At 42.2% G+C, this 20,996-nt stretch overlaps 1 protein-coding gene across 1 annotated transcript in view; it reads left to right on the top strand.

Moving 5' to 3' along the window:
* The window catches only part of LOC137537875 (mucin-2-like), a 213,930-nt gene that overhangs the window by 118,138 nt on the left and 74,796 nt on the right, over positions 1–20,996 (top strand). Inside the window, exons 30-31 of the mRNA XM_068259821.1 lie at positions 3,474–4,115; positions 15,827–16,813. Of these exons, the coding sequence (XP_068115922.1) occupies positions 3,474–4,115; positions 15,827–16,813 (1,629 nt within the window). The remainder of the gene's footprint in view (positions 1–3,473; positions 4,116–15,826; positions 16,814–20,996) is intronic.

Here is a 20,996-nt window from a genome sequence, read left to right as displayed (position 1 = left end):
GTCTCAGGGTTTGGAACCACCAAGGGGGGTTAGGGTTAGGCACCACCAGGGAGGGGGTTAGGCACCACCAGGGGATATTTCTGTTTGAGAGTAGGGAGAAGTTAGGTCATAGTAATCACCAGAGGGGTCTTAGGGTTAGGCACCACCAGGGAGGGATTAGGCACCAACAAGAAGGGGGGTTAGGCACCACCTGGGGGGTCTTAGGGTTAGGCACCACCTGGGGGGTCTTAGGGTTAGACACCACCTGGTAGGTCTTCGTGTTAGGCACCAAATGAGGGGTTAGGGGAGGGTTCTGTGTGAGAGTAGAGAGAAGCTAGGTCATAGTAATAACCAGGGGCTGTCTTAGGGTTAGGCACCACCAGAGAGGGGTTAGGCACCACCAGAGAAGGTAGGGTTAGGCACCACCAGGGGGGTCTTAGGGTAAGGCACCACTAAGGAGGGGTTAGGTTTAGGCACCACCAGGGGGGGTTAGGTTTAGGCACCACCAGGAGGGTCTTAAGGTTAGGCCAACCAGGGGAGGGTTCTGTGTGAGAATAGAGAGAAGATAGGTCATAGTAATCACTTTTCTTGGCTATATTCAGAGCTCTTTTATAGCCCAACACATTTTGCCTATAACAGCATCCTTATATAGGCAATTGTTATAGGCAAATTTATAACAGCTAAAACTAGCTCTTTGGCTACACCAGGCACCCTTTGTAGCCGAATTTGCCACATGGGCTACACCGGGCACCCTTTGTAGCCAAATTTGGCATATGGGCTACATCAGGCGTCCTTTGTAGTCGATTTTGGTATATGGGCTACATCAGGCACCCTTTGTAGCCTAATCTGGCTTTTTTCATCTAAATCAGGAGCCCTTTTTTCCAGGAGCCCTTTTCAAATGTACGCATAATTTGATATGTTGTTAAAATTTGGTTTGGTGGCTACGAATTAAAGGGTACCTGATACGGATGAAAAGAAAAGTTTTATACATACCTGGGGATTCCTCCAGCCCCCTTCAGGCTAATCCAGTCGCTGTCCTCCTCCACCACCTGGATCTTCTGCTATGAGTCCCGGTAATTCAGCCACTCAGCACAGTCTGGTCACGTGCCGCTCCTACAGCCAGGAACATTCTGCAACTGCGCAATAGTGCTGCGCAGGTGTAGTATGCTCCCAGTGGCGGAGTGTGTGCATGCACACTACTCTCGAGTGGCTCAAGTACCTGGACCCATAGCAGAACATCCAGGTGGCGGAGGAGAACAGTGAGGGACTGATTAGCCTGAAGGGGGCTGGAGGAAGCCTCATGTATGAATAAAACTTTAATTTCATCTGTCTCAGGTTTACTTTGTTACACAGTAGTACTATACTCTACATATGCGCTCTCCACAGAGCTGCAGGGAATCCACTGAGAATGTTGTGCACATTGAACACAGAGGTCTTGTCTATCACCCATAAACCTGGTTCAGATTGTACATAAAAAATGTGTATTAGAGGAAGAATCGCCTCATGCTCCTGCAGAGTACCTGCACATCACTCTTACATGTACCCACAGTGACATTGCCTAGGGCCTGATCCATGTTCAGATTGTGCATGAAGAATGTGTAATAGAGGAAGAATCCCCTCATTCCCCTGCAGAGTACCTGCACATCACTCTTACATGTACCCACAGTCACATTGCCTGGAGTAGCTTGTGTTCTTTTGCGCTGTCACTCAGAGTATACATGATACAGACCCCTCCGTAGTAAGAATAGTGAATACACGGCTCAGCTCCTTGGGTTTGGGTAATGCAAGATACTAAAAGAAAGAGGAGCGCTCCATAGTGTATTACCATAAGAATTGCTTTAATTCGCAACTATTAAAATTGTACTTACAAGATGTACAAAAGGTATGGGCATGCAAGCGGGCAGGTCATCCACTGTATCCCCTTGTGCGGACAGATCGTACGCTTCTGTGGCCAGCAGTGCGCGCTTCGGTGGAACCATCGCTTGTCTCACTAGGGAGTGGGCGGAGCCTAGACCTGCCGTGCCTGTAACGTCATTACGCGTTTCGGCGCTCTGCGCCTTCCTCAGATGATGTCACAGGCTCTGGCATGCCCCATTTATACACAACCGTTGCTAGGGAAGCTACGGTTGCTGTGTGGGGTCTTTCTTTAGAAGGATTGCACGGATAAAAGAACAAGGGAAAGTGGGCAGGCTAAAAATCACGGCATTACAGCTAACTATAAGCTGGCCAATTGCGCTCGATCTCTCCGCAAAAGTTTACATAGTAACAAAGGATCAATACACTTAAAAACGAAAATTTAAAATAAATAATAAATGATAAAAATAAATAATGAAAATAACAAAAATAACTTTTTCCATTAGAAATACTCATTTTGTATCAGATTCAAAATAGTTCATTAAAACAGCGCCAGCAGCAAAGGTTAACCCTTCTGCAGCTGGTGCAATTGCAGTTAGAATAACCATAGCATCTAAACCTTAGTTGAAAGAAACTTTTAGCATAACAACATGACATCTTTTTTGCACAACCTGCAGGCTGGAGAAAGGTATAAAAGATTATGTGAAAGGGAAACCTTTTTGATTTTTAAGATGAATGCACTATCTCCAAATGGTCTAAATGAGGGTTTAGAGAGGTTTCCACAACAGGGCATCTATATGTTAACGTGGCAAATCTAACAATAGAGGTGAAAAACCTGATAGAGTTAGGTATTTTTAGAAAATGCATACCTATAGGTTTTTATCTGTGGGGTACTTTGTGCTCTAAATGTAGCGGTAGCCATACAGATCACCCTAAAACACAACAATATTATTGTGGATCAGTTCACCTGCAATTGGCCTAAGAAAATCCTCCAAGGCCAACTGCACATTTAGGGCCCGGCCACACGTGCTCCCGCAGTGGTAACGTCGCTGGGGGCGCTCTATGCCAGGCGCAGAATGCTCCCGGCTATAGGAGCGAGACAGGGGAGCGTGCCTTGCCGGACTGCGCATATGCCGCATATGACTGCAGATTTTCCAGGGCCAGTAGCAGGCGAATGGGCAGTCAGAAGAGCCAGCTTGGGCGCGATTAGGCTGGAGGGGGCTGGAGGAAGCCCCAGGTTTGTATATTTTATTCCTGTGCCCCCATCTCAGGTACACTTTAAGGTTCCCTTTAAGCAGATATTGCATACATTTTCTACTCTTCCTTTGTGATATATATTTCTTTTTTTTCTTGTATTATATATTTTAAATAATAAAATATTATTTTATATGGTATGGTATGGCTGTGTAAAACTTAAAGCTATAGGCTTGCTATATACCAGCGGTTCTGGATGCTTGCTTGGCTTAACAAGGGTGGAAAGGGATAATTTGCATATTTAGTAGGTGTGCATTGTGGGTAACCACAAATGTTCATTTATAACTGAATTATTGCAAATTTCCTTCTGTTTTAAGAAGGCAATTACACCATATTTTAAATAAAAGTAAGCTAGTAACGCATTTTATTTCTTTCCCTTCTATTAGATTGCACGCCTGTCTGTTCATGGTCACAGTGGTATGATGTGAGTTATCCTTCATTTAATACTGGTGGGGAGTATGAGACATATGAAAATATCAGGAATAATGGATTTAATCTGTGTGAGAAGCCACTAAACATTTCCTGTAGCGCAAAATTCTTTCCAGATACCCCCCTTAAGGATCTTCAGCAAGACGTGATCTGTGATGTCTCCAAGGGGCTTATTTGTAAGAACAACGGACTTGGTCCAAGGCCAATCTGTTATGATTATCAGATTAGAGTGTACTGCTGTGAAGTCCCTCATTACTGCCTCACTACAACTTCTCCTACAAGTACAACTACAGCAGAGTCCACAACACCACCCACAACCATCACAACTACAAGTATTCCAACTGAAAATATAACATCTGAAACTACAAATTCTCCCTTTACTACATCAGAATCCACAGCTAAAACCTTTCTAATCATGTCTGAAGAAACCACAACCACTAAGTTCTCTACCTCAATTTTCACCAGCACAGAGGCACCAACTACTAGCACTGAGAAAACTGCAGTAACAACACAGTCTCAAACAAAACCAACCATTACAGAGTCTGAAGCAACTACCCCAGCCATTATAACAACAGCTGTGACTACCTCTACAACTGCAAGTAAGTTATATTGTTGAATAATATATATAACACACACACACAGCTTTTAGAATTTCTGCTGTCTTGCTAACATACTGTTCTTTTGGCTTTGGGGATTCACACAGCAGCATAAAGCATGCAGCCAGTTATGTTAGTATGTGGCTAAAACACCCTTAACTGCACATAATCTTTAGGACATACATGTGTGGCCAAATTTGGCCCGCAGAGCCATCAAAAATGGCACACAAGTGGTTTCCCTACTTTGAATTATGTTTGACCTACTTTAGAGGAGGTAAAGCCATAGACCACCAGGGATGCCATAATGGGGAGGGGGTGTAAAGCATTAGGCACCAGGGAACTGTATAGGGGAGGGAGGACAACTAGACACCAGGAAGCTGTATAAGGGATTAGTCCATTATACCCCAGGGAACTGTTAAGGGGAGGAAGGTGGCCAATACTAGACATTAACCACTTCACCACTGAGGGGTTTTACCCCCTGAGCACCAGAGCAATTTTCACCTTTCAGTCTATAACTTTATCATTATTTATCACAATGAAATGAACTATATCTTGTTTTTTCCGCCACCAATTAGGCTTTCTTTAGGTGGGACATTATGCCAAGAATTATGTTATTCTAAATGTGTTTTAATGGGAAAATAGGAAAAATGTGGGAAAAAATTAATTATTTTTCAGTTTTCGGCCATTATAGTTTTTAAATAATGCATGCTACTGTAATTAAAACCCATGAAATGTATTTGCCCTTTTGTCTTGGTTATAAAACCGTTTAAATTATGTCCCTATCACAATGTTTGGCGCCAATATTTTATTTGGAAATAAAGGTGCATTTTTTAATTACAAGCCCATAGTTTATAAAGTAACAGTGTTGTACCCTCCTGACATAAATATTTAAAAAATTCAGTCCCTAAGGTAACTATTAATATATTTTTTTTAATTGTAATTTTTTTAATTTTTTTTTTATTACAAAAAAAAAAATGGGGAGTGTGGGAGGTAATGAGTTAATTTTTTGTGTATAAGTAATTCATTTGTATGTGAAAAATGTTTAGGGTGTAGTTTTACTATTTGGCCACAAGATGGCAACAGTAACTTTTTGTTTAATGCGACCTCCAAGCGTCCTTCCGGAGGCTTGGAGGAAGTACAAGGAGGCTGGTAAAGTGTTTTTTTTTCACAATGATCGCGCTGCTCATCGGAGAGCAGCGGATCATTGCGGGGCTTAGATCAACGAACGGGAATGGATTTTCCCCTTCATTGATCTCCGGGTGAGCGGGCGGCGGCGTGTTTTTACGAGCGGCCGGCGGCGTGTTTACGAGCGAGAGCGCGGGCAGCTGCGGGAGCGCGGAAAGTACGGATTTCTCCATCCCTGGGGGTTAAAGGATGGAAAAAGGGACGGAGAAATTCGTACGGGCGGGGGTAAAGTGGTTAAAGTTTTCCCGCAACTTGGTCCCAGTGTTCAATTTTGGCCCATTTTGTATTTGAGTAAACAACAGCACCGTTAGGTGGAAAGCACTTTAGCTAGCTGGTGAGGGACGTGATGGTATAATCAAAAATATATAAGGATACATGGTGGTGTAGTGGTTAGCTATCTTGCCTGGCAGTGCTGGGTCCCTGGTTAGAATCCTAGCCAGGGCACTACCTGCATGGAGTTTGTATGTTCTCCCTGTGTCTGTGTGGGCTTCCTCTGGTCACTCCGGTTGCCTTCCACATCCCAAAAACATACTAATAAGTTATTTGCCTTCCCCCTAAATTGGCTCTAGACCAGTGGTGCTCAACCTATTTTGGCCCGAGGGCCGAACTTCAAATCAAGAAAAATCTCGAGGGCCGGAACACATGCATACAAAATTTCGATGTAAAACGTTTAACGTTTTTCTAGTAACAGTTAACATGGTGTTGGAAATGGAAAGAAAACGACAATATAAGAATTGTTGTACTCACCATTTGAAGCACATTTTCTTAATGAGAAGTTTGTGGCTGTTTGGGTGTATGCACAGGGCAGATTAATGCAGCAATGGTATCAGAGTGGCCTGTAGTGTGCTGGCTGAGGAGGCTGTCAGCTCTGTGTGGGGCTGAGGAGGCTGTCAGCTCTGTGTGGGGCTGAGGAGGCTGTCAGCTCTGTGTGGGGCTGAGGAGGCTGTCAGCTCTGTGTGGGGCTGAGGAGGCTGTCAGCTCTGTGTGGGGCTGAGGGGGCTGTCAGCTCTGTGTGGGGCTGAGGGGGCTGCCAGCTCTGTGTGGGGCTGAGGGGGCTGCCAGCTCTGTGTGGGGCTGAGGGGGCTGCCAGCTCTGTGTGGGGCTGAGGGGGCTGCCAGCTCTGTGTGGGGCTGAGGGGGTTGCCAGCTCTGTGTGGGGCTGAGGGGGCTGCCAGCTCTGTGTGGGGCTGAGGGGGCTGCCAGCTCTGTGTGGGGCTGAGGGGGCTGTCAGCTCTGTGTGGGGCTGAGGGGGCTATCGGCTCTGTGTGGGGCTGACACAGCGTGTCCCGTTGTCTGCCCACGGTGTCTGCCTGCGGAGGAGGAGAGGATCGGGTGGTATTGCGTAGTATGGCACTCGGCGGGACGCGCATACACCAGCGTGTGCTTGTATTCAGCCCCGGGTAGTGCTGGGATAGTTAGAAAGCCTCGCTCATTGGTTACTGCAGGAACCTTCCTCCAATAGGAACTAGGCTGATTCCTATTGAAGGAAGGTTCCTGCAGTAACCAATTAGCGAGGCTTTCTGACTCTCCCAGCACTACCCGGGGCTGAATACAAGCACATGCTGGTGTATGCGCGTCCCGCCGAGTGCCATACTACGCAATACCACCTGATCCTCTCCCCCTCCGCAGGCAGACACCGCGCGGGCCACAGAAACTGGCTTCGCGGGCCACAAATGGCCCGCGGGCCGTAGGTTGGGCACGTCTGCTCTAGACTATGATATATACACTACACGATACATAGATATGACTATGGTAGGGATTCCATTGTGAGGCCCTCTGAGGGACGGTTAAGTGACAAAACAAAATACTCTGTACAGCACTGTGAAAGATGTTGGCGCTATATAAATACTAAATATACTAAATATAATCATAAAAAAGAATACTGTTGATTGATTGAACAGATATAGACCATAGACTCCACTGTCTGCTGATTGGACTGACCATTAACAGAGAATGAACTGTGACGGTGTCCACACAAGCCTAAGAATCAGTTGAATTGATGCTCCTCTGGTGCTATAATGCTTGAAACAGCTCCGAGCTATGCTGCCATTCATTTTAATGAATTAGCTGAAACGTCTCAATCAGTTATGTTGGTACCTGCCAAAAAACATCTGGTCAACTTAAAAGGGCACTATGACGAAAAATTTTAAAATAAACAAATAAGTACTTTTTTCCAGAGTAAAATGGGCCATACATTACTTTTCTCCTATGTTGCTGTCAACATAGTAGTAAGATTTCTTCAGATTTGCACCATCTAAAATACTTTATTAGGTTTCTTTATATACAAGATTACATCAGGATAAATATCATGGGCCTGATTCACAAAGCGGTGCTAACAGTTAGCACGCTGGTGAAAAGCCCTTTATCATGCCTAAACTCAGTTTAGGCATGATAAGTTTAGGCATGATAAGTTTAGGTGTGATAAGTTTAGGTGTGATAAGTTTAGGCATGTTAAGTTTAGGTGTGATAAGTTTAGGCATGATAAGTTTAAGCACCAACTGGGTTAGCACCGCAGTGCACAGCTGATCAAAAGTTTTGCGCTAGTAAAGTCTGGTGCACTTCGCATAGAGTTTAATGGCGCTGCTTTGCGTGCAGGACTTTGCGTGCGATCTAAACTTATCTAAACTTAGCATGCCTAAACTTATCATGCCTAAACGTATCACGCCTAAACTTATCACGCCTAAACTGGCTTTTCACCAGCGTGGTGCAATGGTTATCACGCCTAAAGTCTCTAACTGGGTTAGCACCGCTTTGTGAATCGAGCCCCATGTGTGGGTATCTGTAAGATGACGCACAGGCGTTTCAGGCTGTCTCAGTCCTTTCTCAAATCATGACAGACCCACATTGAAGTACAAAACCACACTAAACACTTATAAAGCTTCAAGGAGGACCACATAGGGAACTGATCATTTACATATATACATATGCATATAATCGCATCCACCAATCAAAATCGACCACCTAGTGATTCAATCTCTGAACCCCACAAATGTCACTAATTAATAACCACAGAGATGACCTGTACAAAATGTAGGGGATTAAACAATGGACACTCACCACCAAGGTTTTCCCATGTATAATACATCGGGGAATCCAAGAAAAACACATCGCTCATTGTGTCCAATAGAAATCCAACCTACAACGTCCGCAATAGGACTATGTCTCACCCATCCAATCGAAGCGCATCCGCCCATCCACATACTCCGCATGGCGCAAGGGAAATAGCGCCGACCAATGAGATAAGCCCGTAAGGCTGCATGGAGGAATTACCTCCAATAGCTTCATAACAACGTCACTTCTTTTTTCCACAGGGATGATGTTTTTGGATAGAGGGGCCCTGCAACTGGTAAAGTACTGCTTTTATGTCATATGACAATATTGTGTCACTATACTTTGCATCTTGCCACTTGTATGTCCCCTGTGTGTGATCCGCCCCCCGCACGGGCGCATGGCTAATTTACATGTGCGGTGAGTCCTCTGTATTGTCCCTTCTGAGCATTCGCCCGTTGAGACACGTGGTGGTTTACCACGGGTCTATGTTTACTTTTTGAGGACGATTGAAAGGTAACAAGCCCCTTGCTATTTCCCTTGCTCCATGCGGAGTATGTGGATGGGCGGATGCGCTTCCTGATTGGATGGGTGAGACATAGTCCTATTGCGGACGTTGTAGGTTGGATTCCTATTGGACACAATGAGCGATGTGTTTTTCTTGGATTCCCTGATGTATTATTCATGGGAAAACCTTGGTGGTGAATGTCCATTGTTTAATCCCCTACATTTTGTACAGGTCATCTCTGTGGTTATGAATTAGTGACATTTGTGGGGTTCAGAGATTGAATCACTAGGTGGTCAATTTTGATTGGTGGATGCGATTATTTGCATATGTATATACGTAAATGATCAGTTCCCTATGTGGTCCTCCTTGAAGCTTTATAAGTGTTTAGTGTGGTTTTGTACTTCAATGTGGGTCTGTCATGATTTGAGAAAAGACTGAGACAGCCTGAAACGCCTGTGCGTCATCTTACAGATACCCACACATGATATTTATGCTGATGTAACCTTTTATATAAAGAAACCTAATAAAGTATTTTAGATGGTACGAATCTGAAGAAATCTTACTACAGTGTGTTATGACTCCAGAGACGATTTCAGCCCATCTAATGAAAACCATTGGTGCAGTGACGATTGTGGATAATAGCTGTCAACATAGTAGGTAGTATGTAACAGCGTAGGTAGTAGAAATCTGACAGAAACGACAGGTTTTGGACTAGTCCATCTCTTCATGGGGGATTCTCAGGGATTTATTTATTTTCAAAAGGACTTAGTGAATGGTAGTTGTTCTATCCAACTACCAACAAACTGTGTAGCGAGCAGGGAAGCTGGCCAGCATCATTGTTTAAATTCATTTTAGGGAATATCTTTATAAAGAATAAAAGCCTTGCTGAGTATCCCCTATGAAGAGATGGACTAGACCAAAACCTGTCGCTTCTGTCAGATTTCTACTACCTACTGTAAGTGACAGAAACATAGGAGAAAAGTAATTTATGGCTCATTTTACTCTGGAAAAACGTACTTCTTATTTGTCTATGTTTGCATATTTTAAATTTTACAATTGTTCGCGATAGTGCCCTTTTAATGGAAGGGCTATGCTTGGTGAATTGCATTGGGTTCCTTTCCCCTTTTTTTGAACAATAAGTAACATACAATAAAAGGAGCCCATTTTAAACAATAAGTAACATACAGTAATAGGAGCCCTTTAATATGTATATTTTTGAACTCTATACATCAGGGAAATTGTAAGGGTTCCAGAAGATCTGGGCAACAAACAAGGGCGAGAGCTTCTAAGCAGCATATTCAGTTCTGTAAAGCGGGGAGAGGGGAAGTATAAGCAAGAGGCACACCACTTTCAAGACTACGAAATAAATAGTCACAGTTTAACAATATTGATCCAGTATAGTAGATTACAAACAATGTTGTCAGAAATAGGTACACAATGCTAGATTTTCACCTAAAGCATCCCAAACCATTATCTCGTAAGCAAAAAATATCACCCATGATACATCACTGCTAAAGCATTACTAAATATGCAAATAATCTCTGTATGTACCTAAAAGGCAGACACACATTCAGGATCAAATCATCATCAATAATTTGGCTGTGGTTCGTGCCTGATCATTTGGGCATGGCCATAGGTAGCCATAATATGGATGCGGGTTAAGTAGCAGCTATGATGGGCACTGGAGTTCCGCTATGCTATAGAAGAACTTTGGCGGGGGATAATTAGCAGCTATGGCTGGTGCCAAGTTAGTGTTAGGCATAGCAATGAGAGGGATTAGTGTTAGGTGTAGGCAGGTAACCATTAAGTCATAGTAGAATATCAATACATTTACAGATCTATCACTAACAGTAAAAGTACATAGTAGAATATTGGTAAATTTACTGGTATTCCATTAATGGTAAAATTAGATAGTTGAATATTGGTAAATTTACCAATCCACGCCCTGTTTACCTTGTGGCTTTCCAGAATTGCTGGAGTGCAAAGTGTGTCTATGTCTTATTCATTTTACAGTGCCGTACTAATTCAACATATATGGAGACAATGTAACAACAATGTGGTTATGAGCGCTCCTCTGTCTAGGAAAAAAAAGGAACTAATGAGAATTGAATTGAGCACAAATAGATCGCCACACAATGGGGGGTAACCTCCCTGAAATAGTAAATGAATAGATCTGTGTAGCGCTCAACATAAAAGTTCCCATAAAATAGTCAAATAGTAGTCCAGGTTGGTGATAAACAGTCCTAGGATAAACAACCAATCCACAAATAGTCCACACAGGGTACTCTCACGACTCAGATGGCTGATTATGTTACAGATGAGCAAAAAAGGCACATCAGAAAGATCTTTGACCACTTGCATCCATTTGTATCAGATGGACGTGCAGATCATGCAGAAGACCAGCTAACGGCGCTTATCAAGTCCTTGATTGTCCGGATTCCTCTTAAAATCTGCAGCTCCTTAAAAACTTAAAGGGACTCTGTAACAAAAATGTCATTGTGTTTTCTACCATCCTACAGGTTCCTAAACCTATTATAATGGGCTCTGGCTTACTGCATCACTATATACTATCACCATCTCTGTAATAAATCAGCTTATCTTTCCCCTGTCTGACTTGTCGTCCTGTGTCTGGAAGGCTGCCAACTCTTCAGTGTGATCTGCTATGCATGCCCCCTCTATGCACACTCCCCTGTGTGTGTGTGTTATTTACATTAGCCAGCTTTTCTCTGCTCTCTTATCTTTTACAAGCTGGATAAATCCTCTGTTCACATACTGATGAGTCACATACTGCAGAATTACAGACAACCGGGCAGAGCTGTCTGCAAGAGTAAACAAACAATCAGCTTGTAACTCTTCAGTGAGCTGCAGGGGGAAAGAAACACACAAATGATGTCTTGAGATTCAAAAAGGAAGGCTGTATACAGCCTGCTTGTGTATGGATGTATTTTCTATGTGTGGACATACTGTACATCAACCTACTTCCTGTTTTGGTGGCCATTTTGTTTGTTTACAAACAAACTTTTTAAAACTGTTTTTGATTACTTTTAATGCGGCGGGGAGCGGTGAAATTGTGACAGAGGGTAATAGGAGATGTCCCCTAACACACTGGTATGTTTACTTTTGTGTGATTTTAACAATACAGATTCTCTTTAAAACAAACGCTGCATAGCGTAATACTGTTTTATTTTAAAAGTTTAAAAGCATATCAGTGCACTCACATTTAAGTAGAAACAATGCACATTGTATATGAAATCCTCAGCGTCCCACAGAGCTTCCACACTTGAGTCTCCCAGCTCCAACACGCCAGAGGCTCCGCCTAACTGGTTTTGTCAAATGACTCATCAGAGCATTTGTTTTAAGTTTTTAAGGAGCTGCAGATTTTAAGAGGAGTCCGGAAGATCAAGGACTTGATAAGCACTGTTAGCTGGTATTCTGCGCGTGTATCAAAAAATGGCGCCTGGAAAAAAGGGCGCGGGGTATAGCCGAAATTGTAAGTTTTAATGCAAAACCATATTTTTCGTTTAAGAGGTTGTAAACGAAAATTTAGTGCTAAATAGGTTAAATAAACGGATATGAAATGGCAAAATACCGTCTATAACAACAAACGAATTCTGAAAAGAAACGTCAAATAGCGTCTATAACAAAAATGATATTTACACTTGTATTAAGCATAGCAATGCAATGGTAGGTTTTACAGATATTTTACTGTAATTATACCTAACTGTAGGCTCACACAGATCTCTCCCTATCCCTATCCCTAACCCCTAGACCCCCTCTTTGTTTAAATATACATCATTTAATAAATTGTATATATTACATATATTGTGCTGTAACAATACTTAACCTTACTCTCATACAGAGCCCTCCCTGTACCGATCCCTAACCCCTAGACCCCCCTGGTGGTGCCTAACCCTAAGACCCCCTGGTGGTGCCTAACCCTAAGACCCCCCTGGTGGTGGCTAACCCTAAGACTCCCCTGGTGGTGCCTAACCCTAAGACCCCCCTGGTGGTGCCTAACCCTAAGACCCCCCTGGTGGTGCCTAACCCTAAGACCCCCCTGGTGGTGCCTAACCCTAAAACCCCCCTGGTGATGCCTAACCCTAACCACCCCCCTGGTGGTACCTAACCCTAACCACCCCCCTGGTGGTGCCTAACCCTAACCACCCCCCTGGTGGTGCCTAACCCTAACCACCCCCCTAGTGGTGCCTAACCCTAAGACCCCCTGGTGGTGCCTAACCCAGTAATATTAAAAGCGATATTTTAGTAACTATAATCAACGCACTATAAGTGTAAAAACAAAGTTAGTACCAAAAGCAATGTATTTCTAATACAATAAGGTTGAAAACGGTATTTAAGCATTATAGATATGAAAACAAATTTTTAAATGATCAAAGAAGTGTAAACGAAAATTTAGTTGGTATTAAAACTAAAAAAAAAAGTAAAAACAGATATAAGCGAAATGTAAAAACGAAAAAATAAGTATAACACAAACTCAAAACGAACTTGTAAACGATATTTGTCATAAACCTTATTTTGTAAACGAAAACTTTTGTTAACACGATCCCTGTAACCGCTATTTCTCGGGCGCCCTGTCGGGTGCCGAATAGCCGATATTTTGCATTGCAGTCTATGGCGGCGCCCTTTTTGTCCACTATCCCTGTGCGCCCTTTTTTACTAGCACCGGTATTCTGCATGATCTGCACGTCCATCTGATACAAATGGATGCAAGTGGTCAAAGCTCCTTCTGATGTGCCTTTTTTGCTGATCTTTAACATAATCAGCCATCTGAGTCAGTGAGAGTACCCTGTGTGGATTATTTGTGGATTGGTTGTTTATCCTAGAACTGTATATCACCAACCTGGACTACTATTCTACTATTTTATGTGAACTTTTATGTTGAGCGCTACACAGATCTATACATATATATGGAGACAAAGTAAAAGTAAGCGCACTCTGTGTGAATTATGAAATGTGGCCAGCCGGCTGTAGAATGATCTCACCTGCTGGTTAGCGGGTATGGGTGTACCAGCTCGTAGGCTGTGTCCCTTTGAGCCAGGGACTAGGCTTGTGGCAATGGGGATTCCTTCATTCCTCTCCTCTTGCAGCTGTGGATAGCACCACTCACCCGCAATGGCCATTGAGCACCTGCATAGTGCAAAACGCTGGTGACTGCAAGGCGAGTGGTGCCATCCACAGCTGGAGAGGAAAAAAGAAATGCCCATTGCCACAAGCCTGGTCCCTGGCTCAAAGGGACAAAGCCTGCGAGCTGGTACACCCATACCGGCTAACCAGCACTACACTGAGATGAGATCATTCTATGGCCCGCTAGCCACATGTCATAATTCACACACTGAGTGCGCTTTCTTCTACTTTGTCTTCATATATCCTAGTTGTCCTGCACGGAAATTGAGAGCTGCACCAAATATACACAGCGTAACTCTGATTGCTCCTCCGGATCTTCCGGAAGTTCATTCTACTTCAGTATTAATTTAACATGCATACAGCTATTTTCGGGCTTGCTGGTCTTTATTAGAGCAAGGCTTGGGTTCATATGAGTCTATGAGGTAGAGCTTGGGAACCAAGTAGTACAGAGTACTCGGATAGCTTGTGGTGATCTAGAACTACTAGGATATTATATGATTTCCATAATCAGCAGTGATGCATAATGGGAGGCCGTTGTTGTTCACGTAAAAGCTGAACAGTTGTGCATGCCTTCTGTTTTAAGAAAGCAAATTTATATTTAGCATAGCTTTTTAGTTTCAAATAATTTCATTGAACATTCAGTTCAAAAGCATAGCTCTATGAGTAAGAGGGGTTTTTGGTCCCTTTAAGCTATTTATGATCTCCTAGGGGTTCTGGATCATCACAAGCTGTCTGGGTATTTTGAACTACTCTACATAATAGATTCATTTATATCAAATCTTTTCTCTGGTAAGGACCAACAAGCCCAAATACGGTAGCTTAAAGAGAACCTGTACTGAGTAAAATTATTTAAAATAAACACATGAGGTAACTTCAAATGAACATTACATAGTTTCCTTGCCATCAGTTCCTCTCAGAAACTCACCATTTTCTGCTGACAGTGATCCCTTCCAGTTCTGACAACATTTTGTCAGAACTGAAATATATCAGTTGCTGTCGGTTATATATCAGTTGCTGTCAGTTACAGCTGAGAGGAGAACTGATGTGTCCATGTTTCCCTATGGCTCAAGTGGACGATGTTACAGTTTAACTGTGTGCTGACCAGGAAGCGGTTATGGTGTAATGGCCATTATCAAAATGGAGGACGGGGAAATCCATTGATCACAGTGGACAAACAGGATGCAGGAGAGGAAAAAGAGATTGAGTAGTAGACTACACAGGAGGTAAGTATGACTTGTGTATGCTTATTTTGACTTTTAGTTTTCAGTTCAGGTTTTCTTTAAAACCAAAGTGCTGTATGTACATTGGGTAAGGATGTCATTGTAAAATGAATAATAGACGCATCCTCGTGGCTGCAGGTCACCATAAGCTATCTGAGCAATCTTTCATTTTAGGTATGTCAATTTGTTAAAAACGTAACAAATTTAAACAAATGAATGATGTCACAATGATTGTTTTTCTTATGGAAAGTAGACATACAAATTATCCTTGGTTCGATAAACTTTTATGCTTCTTTTATCCTTGTTTTTTTTCTTTTTTTTTTGACATGAGATGCTTTTGCACTTCTACATTCAGTACCTTACTTATAGTTTAGTACTTTTTTGTTTTACTTGGTATGTGCTGCAAAATATTTTAATATTGTTTTAATATATTAATGTTTTTTTAATACATTATAACCTAATGCCATGCAATGTTTCTATTCACTTAAATATGTAAGAAAAAAGTATGATTGTTTTATGGCTTTTGGTCAAAGCAGCTCTTTTTTTCTAAACCTTTTTGTTTATTGTAAACCACATTTTATAATTCATTTACATGTTTTTCTGTTGCTATAGATTGCACCCGTGTCTGTTCGTGGTCACAGTGGTATGATGTGAGTTCTCCTTCATTTGATACCGGAGGAGAGTATGAGACATATGAAAATATCAGAAAGAATGGACATAATCTGTGTGAGTTTCCAGAGGACATTTTCTGCAGAGCAAAATCCCATCCTGAAGATCCAATTGAGAAGCTGAATCAGAATGTGACATGTGATGTCTTCAAAGGGCTTACCTGTAGAAATAACATATCTGATTATACCAGGCCATTGTGTTACGACTATAGGGTTAGAGTTTATTGCTGCACAGTCCCTGCTTACTGCTTAACTCCAACAACTATAGTTCCTTCATTCACTACAACAGAGTCAGCAACTACAACTCATCCAACCACTTCAAAAGGCTTCACAACTTCAGCTTCTTCAACCACTACAACAGAACTGACAACTCCTTCAACAACAACTACGACAGAGTACACATCTACAATTCCTACAACCACAACAACAGAGATCACAACTACAAGTCTTCCAACTATTACAGCAGAATCAACAACTTTAGTTCATTCAACTACAGTTTCTGCTGTTACCAATATTCCAACCACTACAGCAGATTTAACAACTATAAGTCACTCAGCCATTACAACAGAGTCAACTATTACAACTAGTGCAAAAACTTTAACAGAATCTGTAAGTACAGCTATTGCAACCACTACAGAAGAGTCTACAACTACAACTCCTGCAACTACTACAGCTCATTCTGCACTAACTACAACACATAATATATCTTCCCCAATAACCTCTTCTCTTGAATCTACAATTACTACAATTGGTAAGACCTCCACTCCAATATTCACTACTACAGAGATCCAAACTGGGAGCAGTGTGAAAACTCAGACTCCAACAAGACTAACTACTACAGAATTTCAAACAGCATCTACTAGCACTACTTCTAGTTCTCTTGCTACGACTGAACTTTCTTCTACAACTCTGGAGACCTATACAACTACAAGTAAGTGGAGAGTAAGAATCCAGCTTAAAAGGTTTTTTTGTTACCGTCCTGCTGCTCCAATGCAAACTTGGAGACAGTGGGACAGATTTATCAAAGCAATACCGACCGATTTTTCTTCTTAAACAGTTCCAATTGGCAGTGGGACTGTTCTGCATGATAAGAAACTTCTTAAATACTACTTAAAAGTAGCAGTTTAGCATGAATGTCTAGTGCCGCACTACAGTTAAAGGACAACAAGTGAGACAAATATGGAGGCTGCTGAATTTATTTCTTGTTAAAAAATCCCAGTTCCCTGGCAGCCTTGCTGATCTATTTGGCTGCAAAAGTGTCTGAATCACACCATTTATGTCAAAAACACCTGATCTGCTGCATGCTTGTTCAGGGTCTATGGTTAAAAGTATTAGAGGCAGAGGATCAGCAAAACAGCCAGGCAACTGGTATTGCTTAAAAGAAAATACATATGGCAGCCTCCATATCCCTCTTACTTCAGTTGCCCTTTAAGAAAAGTACAAATCCATTCCTAAACTGTTGCAGAGTAAGATGTGCTTAATTGCAGTTCTACAGATAGTGCAGCAGTGCAGACTAGAAATGATTTGTGAAGGGCTCCTCCCCTTGCTGAATTCCTCACTAAGGCCTAGTGCACACCGGAGCGTTTCCGCTGCGGTTTGCGATCTGCTTGCGGGTGCGGATCTGCTAGGGTAATGCATTTCAATGGGGTGGTGCACACCAGAGCGGGTGGCGTTTTGCAGAAACGCATACTCCCGGGCTGCAGCAGATTTTGGATTGCGGATGCGTTTCTGCCTCAATGTTAAGTATAGGAAAAACGCAAACCGCTCTGAAAAACGGCACTTCAGAGCGGTTTGCCAGGCGTTTTTTGTTACAGTAGCTGTTCAGTAACAGCTTTACTGTAACAATACATGAAATCTACTACACCAAAAACGCTACACAAAACCGCAAAACGCTAGCTGAAACGCTGCAGAAAAATAAGAAAAAGCGTTTCAAAATCTGCTAGCATTTTGCGGATCTGCTAGCGGTTTTTGGTGTGCACCAGGCCTAAGAGCCTGCCAGAATCAATACAGCAGATGTATTGGTTACCTCAGCAACAGCAATTTCCCTCACACACTGCGCTGTCTGAGAAACCTTCCTAATTCCTTACAACAGTTTTAGAAGGAAACTGCACTACCTAGTTATTTCTTAAGATGCCTAAGGCAATTCTGCATGGATTTCTCAAAACTGACCAATATTTTGTCTCAAGATCCGCACCATCAAAAAGTCCATCTTTATTAATGTATCAAAATCATAAAAACATGATAAAACAGCATGGGTAAATGGCAGATATGCCATTTACCTATGCTATTTTATCATGTTTTTATGATTTTGATACATTAATAAAGATGGACTTTTTGATGGTGCGGATCTTGAGAAATCGTTGTTGACACTCCGGTACTCCAGAGTGGATCCTTGCACATCATATCGCTACCATTGGTGTAGCAACAGTTCTGACTAAACAATATTTTGTCTCAGACACTCTTTGATAAATGTCTCCCAGTGATTCAGGTCTGCTAAGTACCGTATGTGCAGGTAGTTTCAGCTTCAGTTACATAGGGATAACCACTAATGTGCAACATCCTGTTCTAGCACCTCTTTCTAGCCAAACATGTCATGGCAAAAGTAGTTTTTGGCAAAAAGCCGCAAAGAAATACATTTTTTTGTAGTCTACCTGATTCTATTTGCTTCAAAGTTATCTAGTTATTCATGAGTGACCATTATTGCCAATGCATTTCTGTTCTAGCAAAAGGGGTGGGGAGTAATTGTGTAGTGTTTGTAGTTTCTTTAATATACTGTTTCTTTAAAAGACCAGTTTTTGAGTCAATATATCAAATTAAACTTCCCTGAATCAACTTACGTTTGATATTAGTCTCCTTGCATTCTTTTTACTACTTTTTTTACTTACTATGTGCTGCAAAGTAGTATTTTGTAGATCATATAAGAAAAAAATCTGAGAGAGAATTCTGGGGTAAGTTTGAATCAGAACCTTTAAAGTGAACCCGAGGTGAGAGTGATATGGAGGCTGCCATATTTATTTCCTTTTAAGCTATACCAGTTGCCTGGCTGTCCTGCTGATCCTCTGCCTCTAATACTTTCAGCCATAGACCATGAACAGGCATATGCAGATCAGGTATTTCTCACAATCTTTATAGAACTGTCAAGATTAGCTGCATGTTTGTGTAATTCAGCAACTGCTGCAGCCAATTATTGTAGACTAGCAAACCTAAGCCCATTTAAAAACGGACTCTAGATCTGTGATTCCCTGCCGCCACAGCCGCCACCCGCTCCCACCACGCGCGCACCCGCCGCGCACGTGCACACTCGGCCGCCCTCTCACACGCCCGCCCATGCCCGTCCTCAGGGACAGTTCTATAACTGTACGCAGGGACAGTTGCCTATCATTATATAGGATGAGCAGGGCTGCCAGATAACTGTTATTGATTAAAAGGAAATGGATATGGCAGCCTTCATAACACTCTTACCTCAGGTTCACTTTAAGCGTGTCATAGCCAGCATGCAAAAGGATAGCCTGTGTTAAACTGAACTAGTGCTGTAGGCATAAAGTCCAACACCCATTTATTAACCCATTCGCGTTCCGTCGTTTTCACTTGAGAAATGTTCACCTCCCATTCATTAGCCTATAACTTTATCACTACTTATCACAATGAACTGATCTATATCTTGTTTTTTCCGCCACCAATTAGGCTTTCTTTGGGGGTACATTTTGCTAAGAGCCACTTTACTGTAAATGCATTTTAACAGGAAGAATAAGAAAAAAACGGAAAAAATCATTATTTCTCAGTTTTCAGTCATTATAGTTTTAAAATAATACATGCCTCCATAATTAAAACTCACGTATTGTATTTGCCCATATGTCCCGGTTATTACACCGTTAAAATTATGTCCCTATCACAATGTATGGCGACAATATTTTATTTGGAAATAAAGGTGCATTTTTTCCGTTTTGCATCTATAACTATTTACAAGTTTAAAATACAAAAAAATATAGAAATATTTCATCTTTACATTGATATTTAAAAAGTTTAGACCCTTAGGTAAATATTTACATGTTTTTTTTTTTTTTATTGTAATGGTTTTTTTTTATATTAAAACATTTTATTTGGGTATTTTTGGGAGGGTGGGATGTAAACTATAGTTTTATAATGTAATTGTGTGTTGATTTCAATTTTTTTTACTTTTAGTTGTAGTTTTACTTTTTGAGTTTGTTTACATGACGTCACTCTAAGCATAACACACGCTTAGAGTGACGCAGTGGGGAGGCAACGACCAGAAAAAGCACAGCTTCCGAGAGAAGCTGTCGCTTTTTCAGCGGAGGAGAGGAATCAGTGATCGGGCACCATAGCCCGATACATTGATTCCGTGGCTACCGAATCCGCGGCCGGGAGTGCGCATGCACGCGCACGATCGGCCGCGGGAGCGTGCGGTAGCGCGCATGGTTTCTGGACGTAGTTTCTATGTCCAGAAACCAAAATAGGTTAATGATCCCCTCGCCTTCCTTGATTACACAGTATTAGTAACAGTAACCAGGGGCGTAACTAGAAATCGCTGTGCCTCCCTGCAAATCTTTGGATGGGGCCCCCTTCCCCCCACCCCCCGCACACAAGGTGTACAGAAAACCGACAGACGAGTGTGCTCCCATGCTCCCAGCTTATTACTCACTCTGTCCACGAAGCAGAACTGGCTCTGCAGACTTCTCCAGCATCACTACAGTACACAGCACTTTGGGAGGGGTAGAGAGGTTGGGGGCTAGGTGCTGTACACAAGACCGTGCTGAACACTGAATAGGGACTGTCTACAAATCTTTGTCTGAAAAACTTTGTATGATTCCTTATCAGTGGCTGAGCAGAGGCAGTCATTAGAAAAATTGTGCAGACTTAGTGCCCTTAGTTGTCAGTGTCTCAGGACAGGGAAAAGAAACTTCCCCCCTCATGGGGCCCCCTGCTGCTTCTTGGCCCCCTGTGACTGCATACCTTGCAGGGTCTATTGTTACGCCCCTGACTGTAACCTTGCATTGTGCCCAAGTGTTCTTAAATGATAGTGTGCAAATAATGTCTAAGTAGCTGTGTAAACATTTTCCTACTTTTCATGTTAAATATCAGAGGCAAAAACTGTA

The sequence above is a fragment of the Hyperolius riggenbachi genome, chromosome 11, assembly GCF_040937935.1.
Source record: "Hyperolius riggenbachi isolate aHypRig1 chromosome 11, aHypRig1.pri, whole genome shotgun sequence".
Taxonomy (NCBI): domain Eukaryota; kingdom Metazoa; phylum Chordata; class Amphibia; order Anura; family Hyperoliidae; genus Hyperolius; species Hyperolius riggenbachi.
The sequence above is the reverse complement of the archived record's forward strand: the minus strand, read 5'-3'. Positions and strand labels throughout refer to the sequence as shown.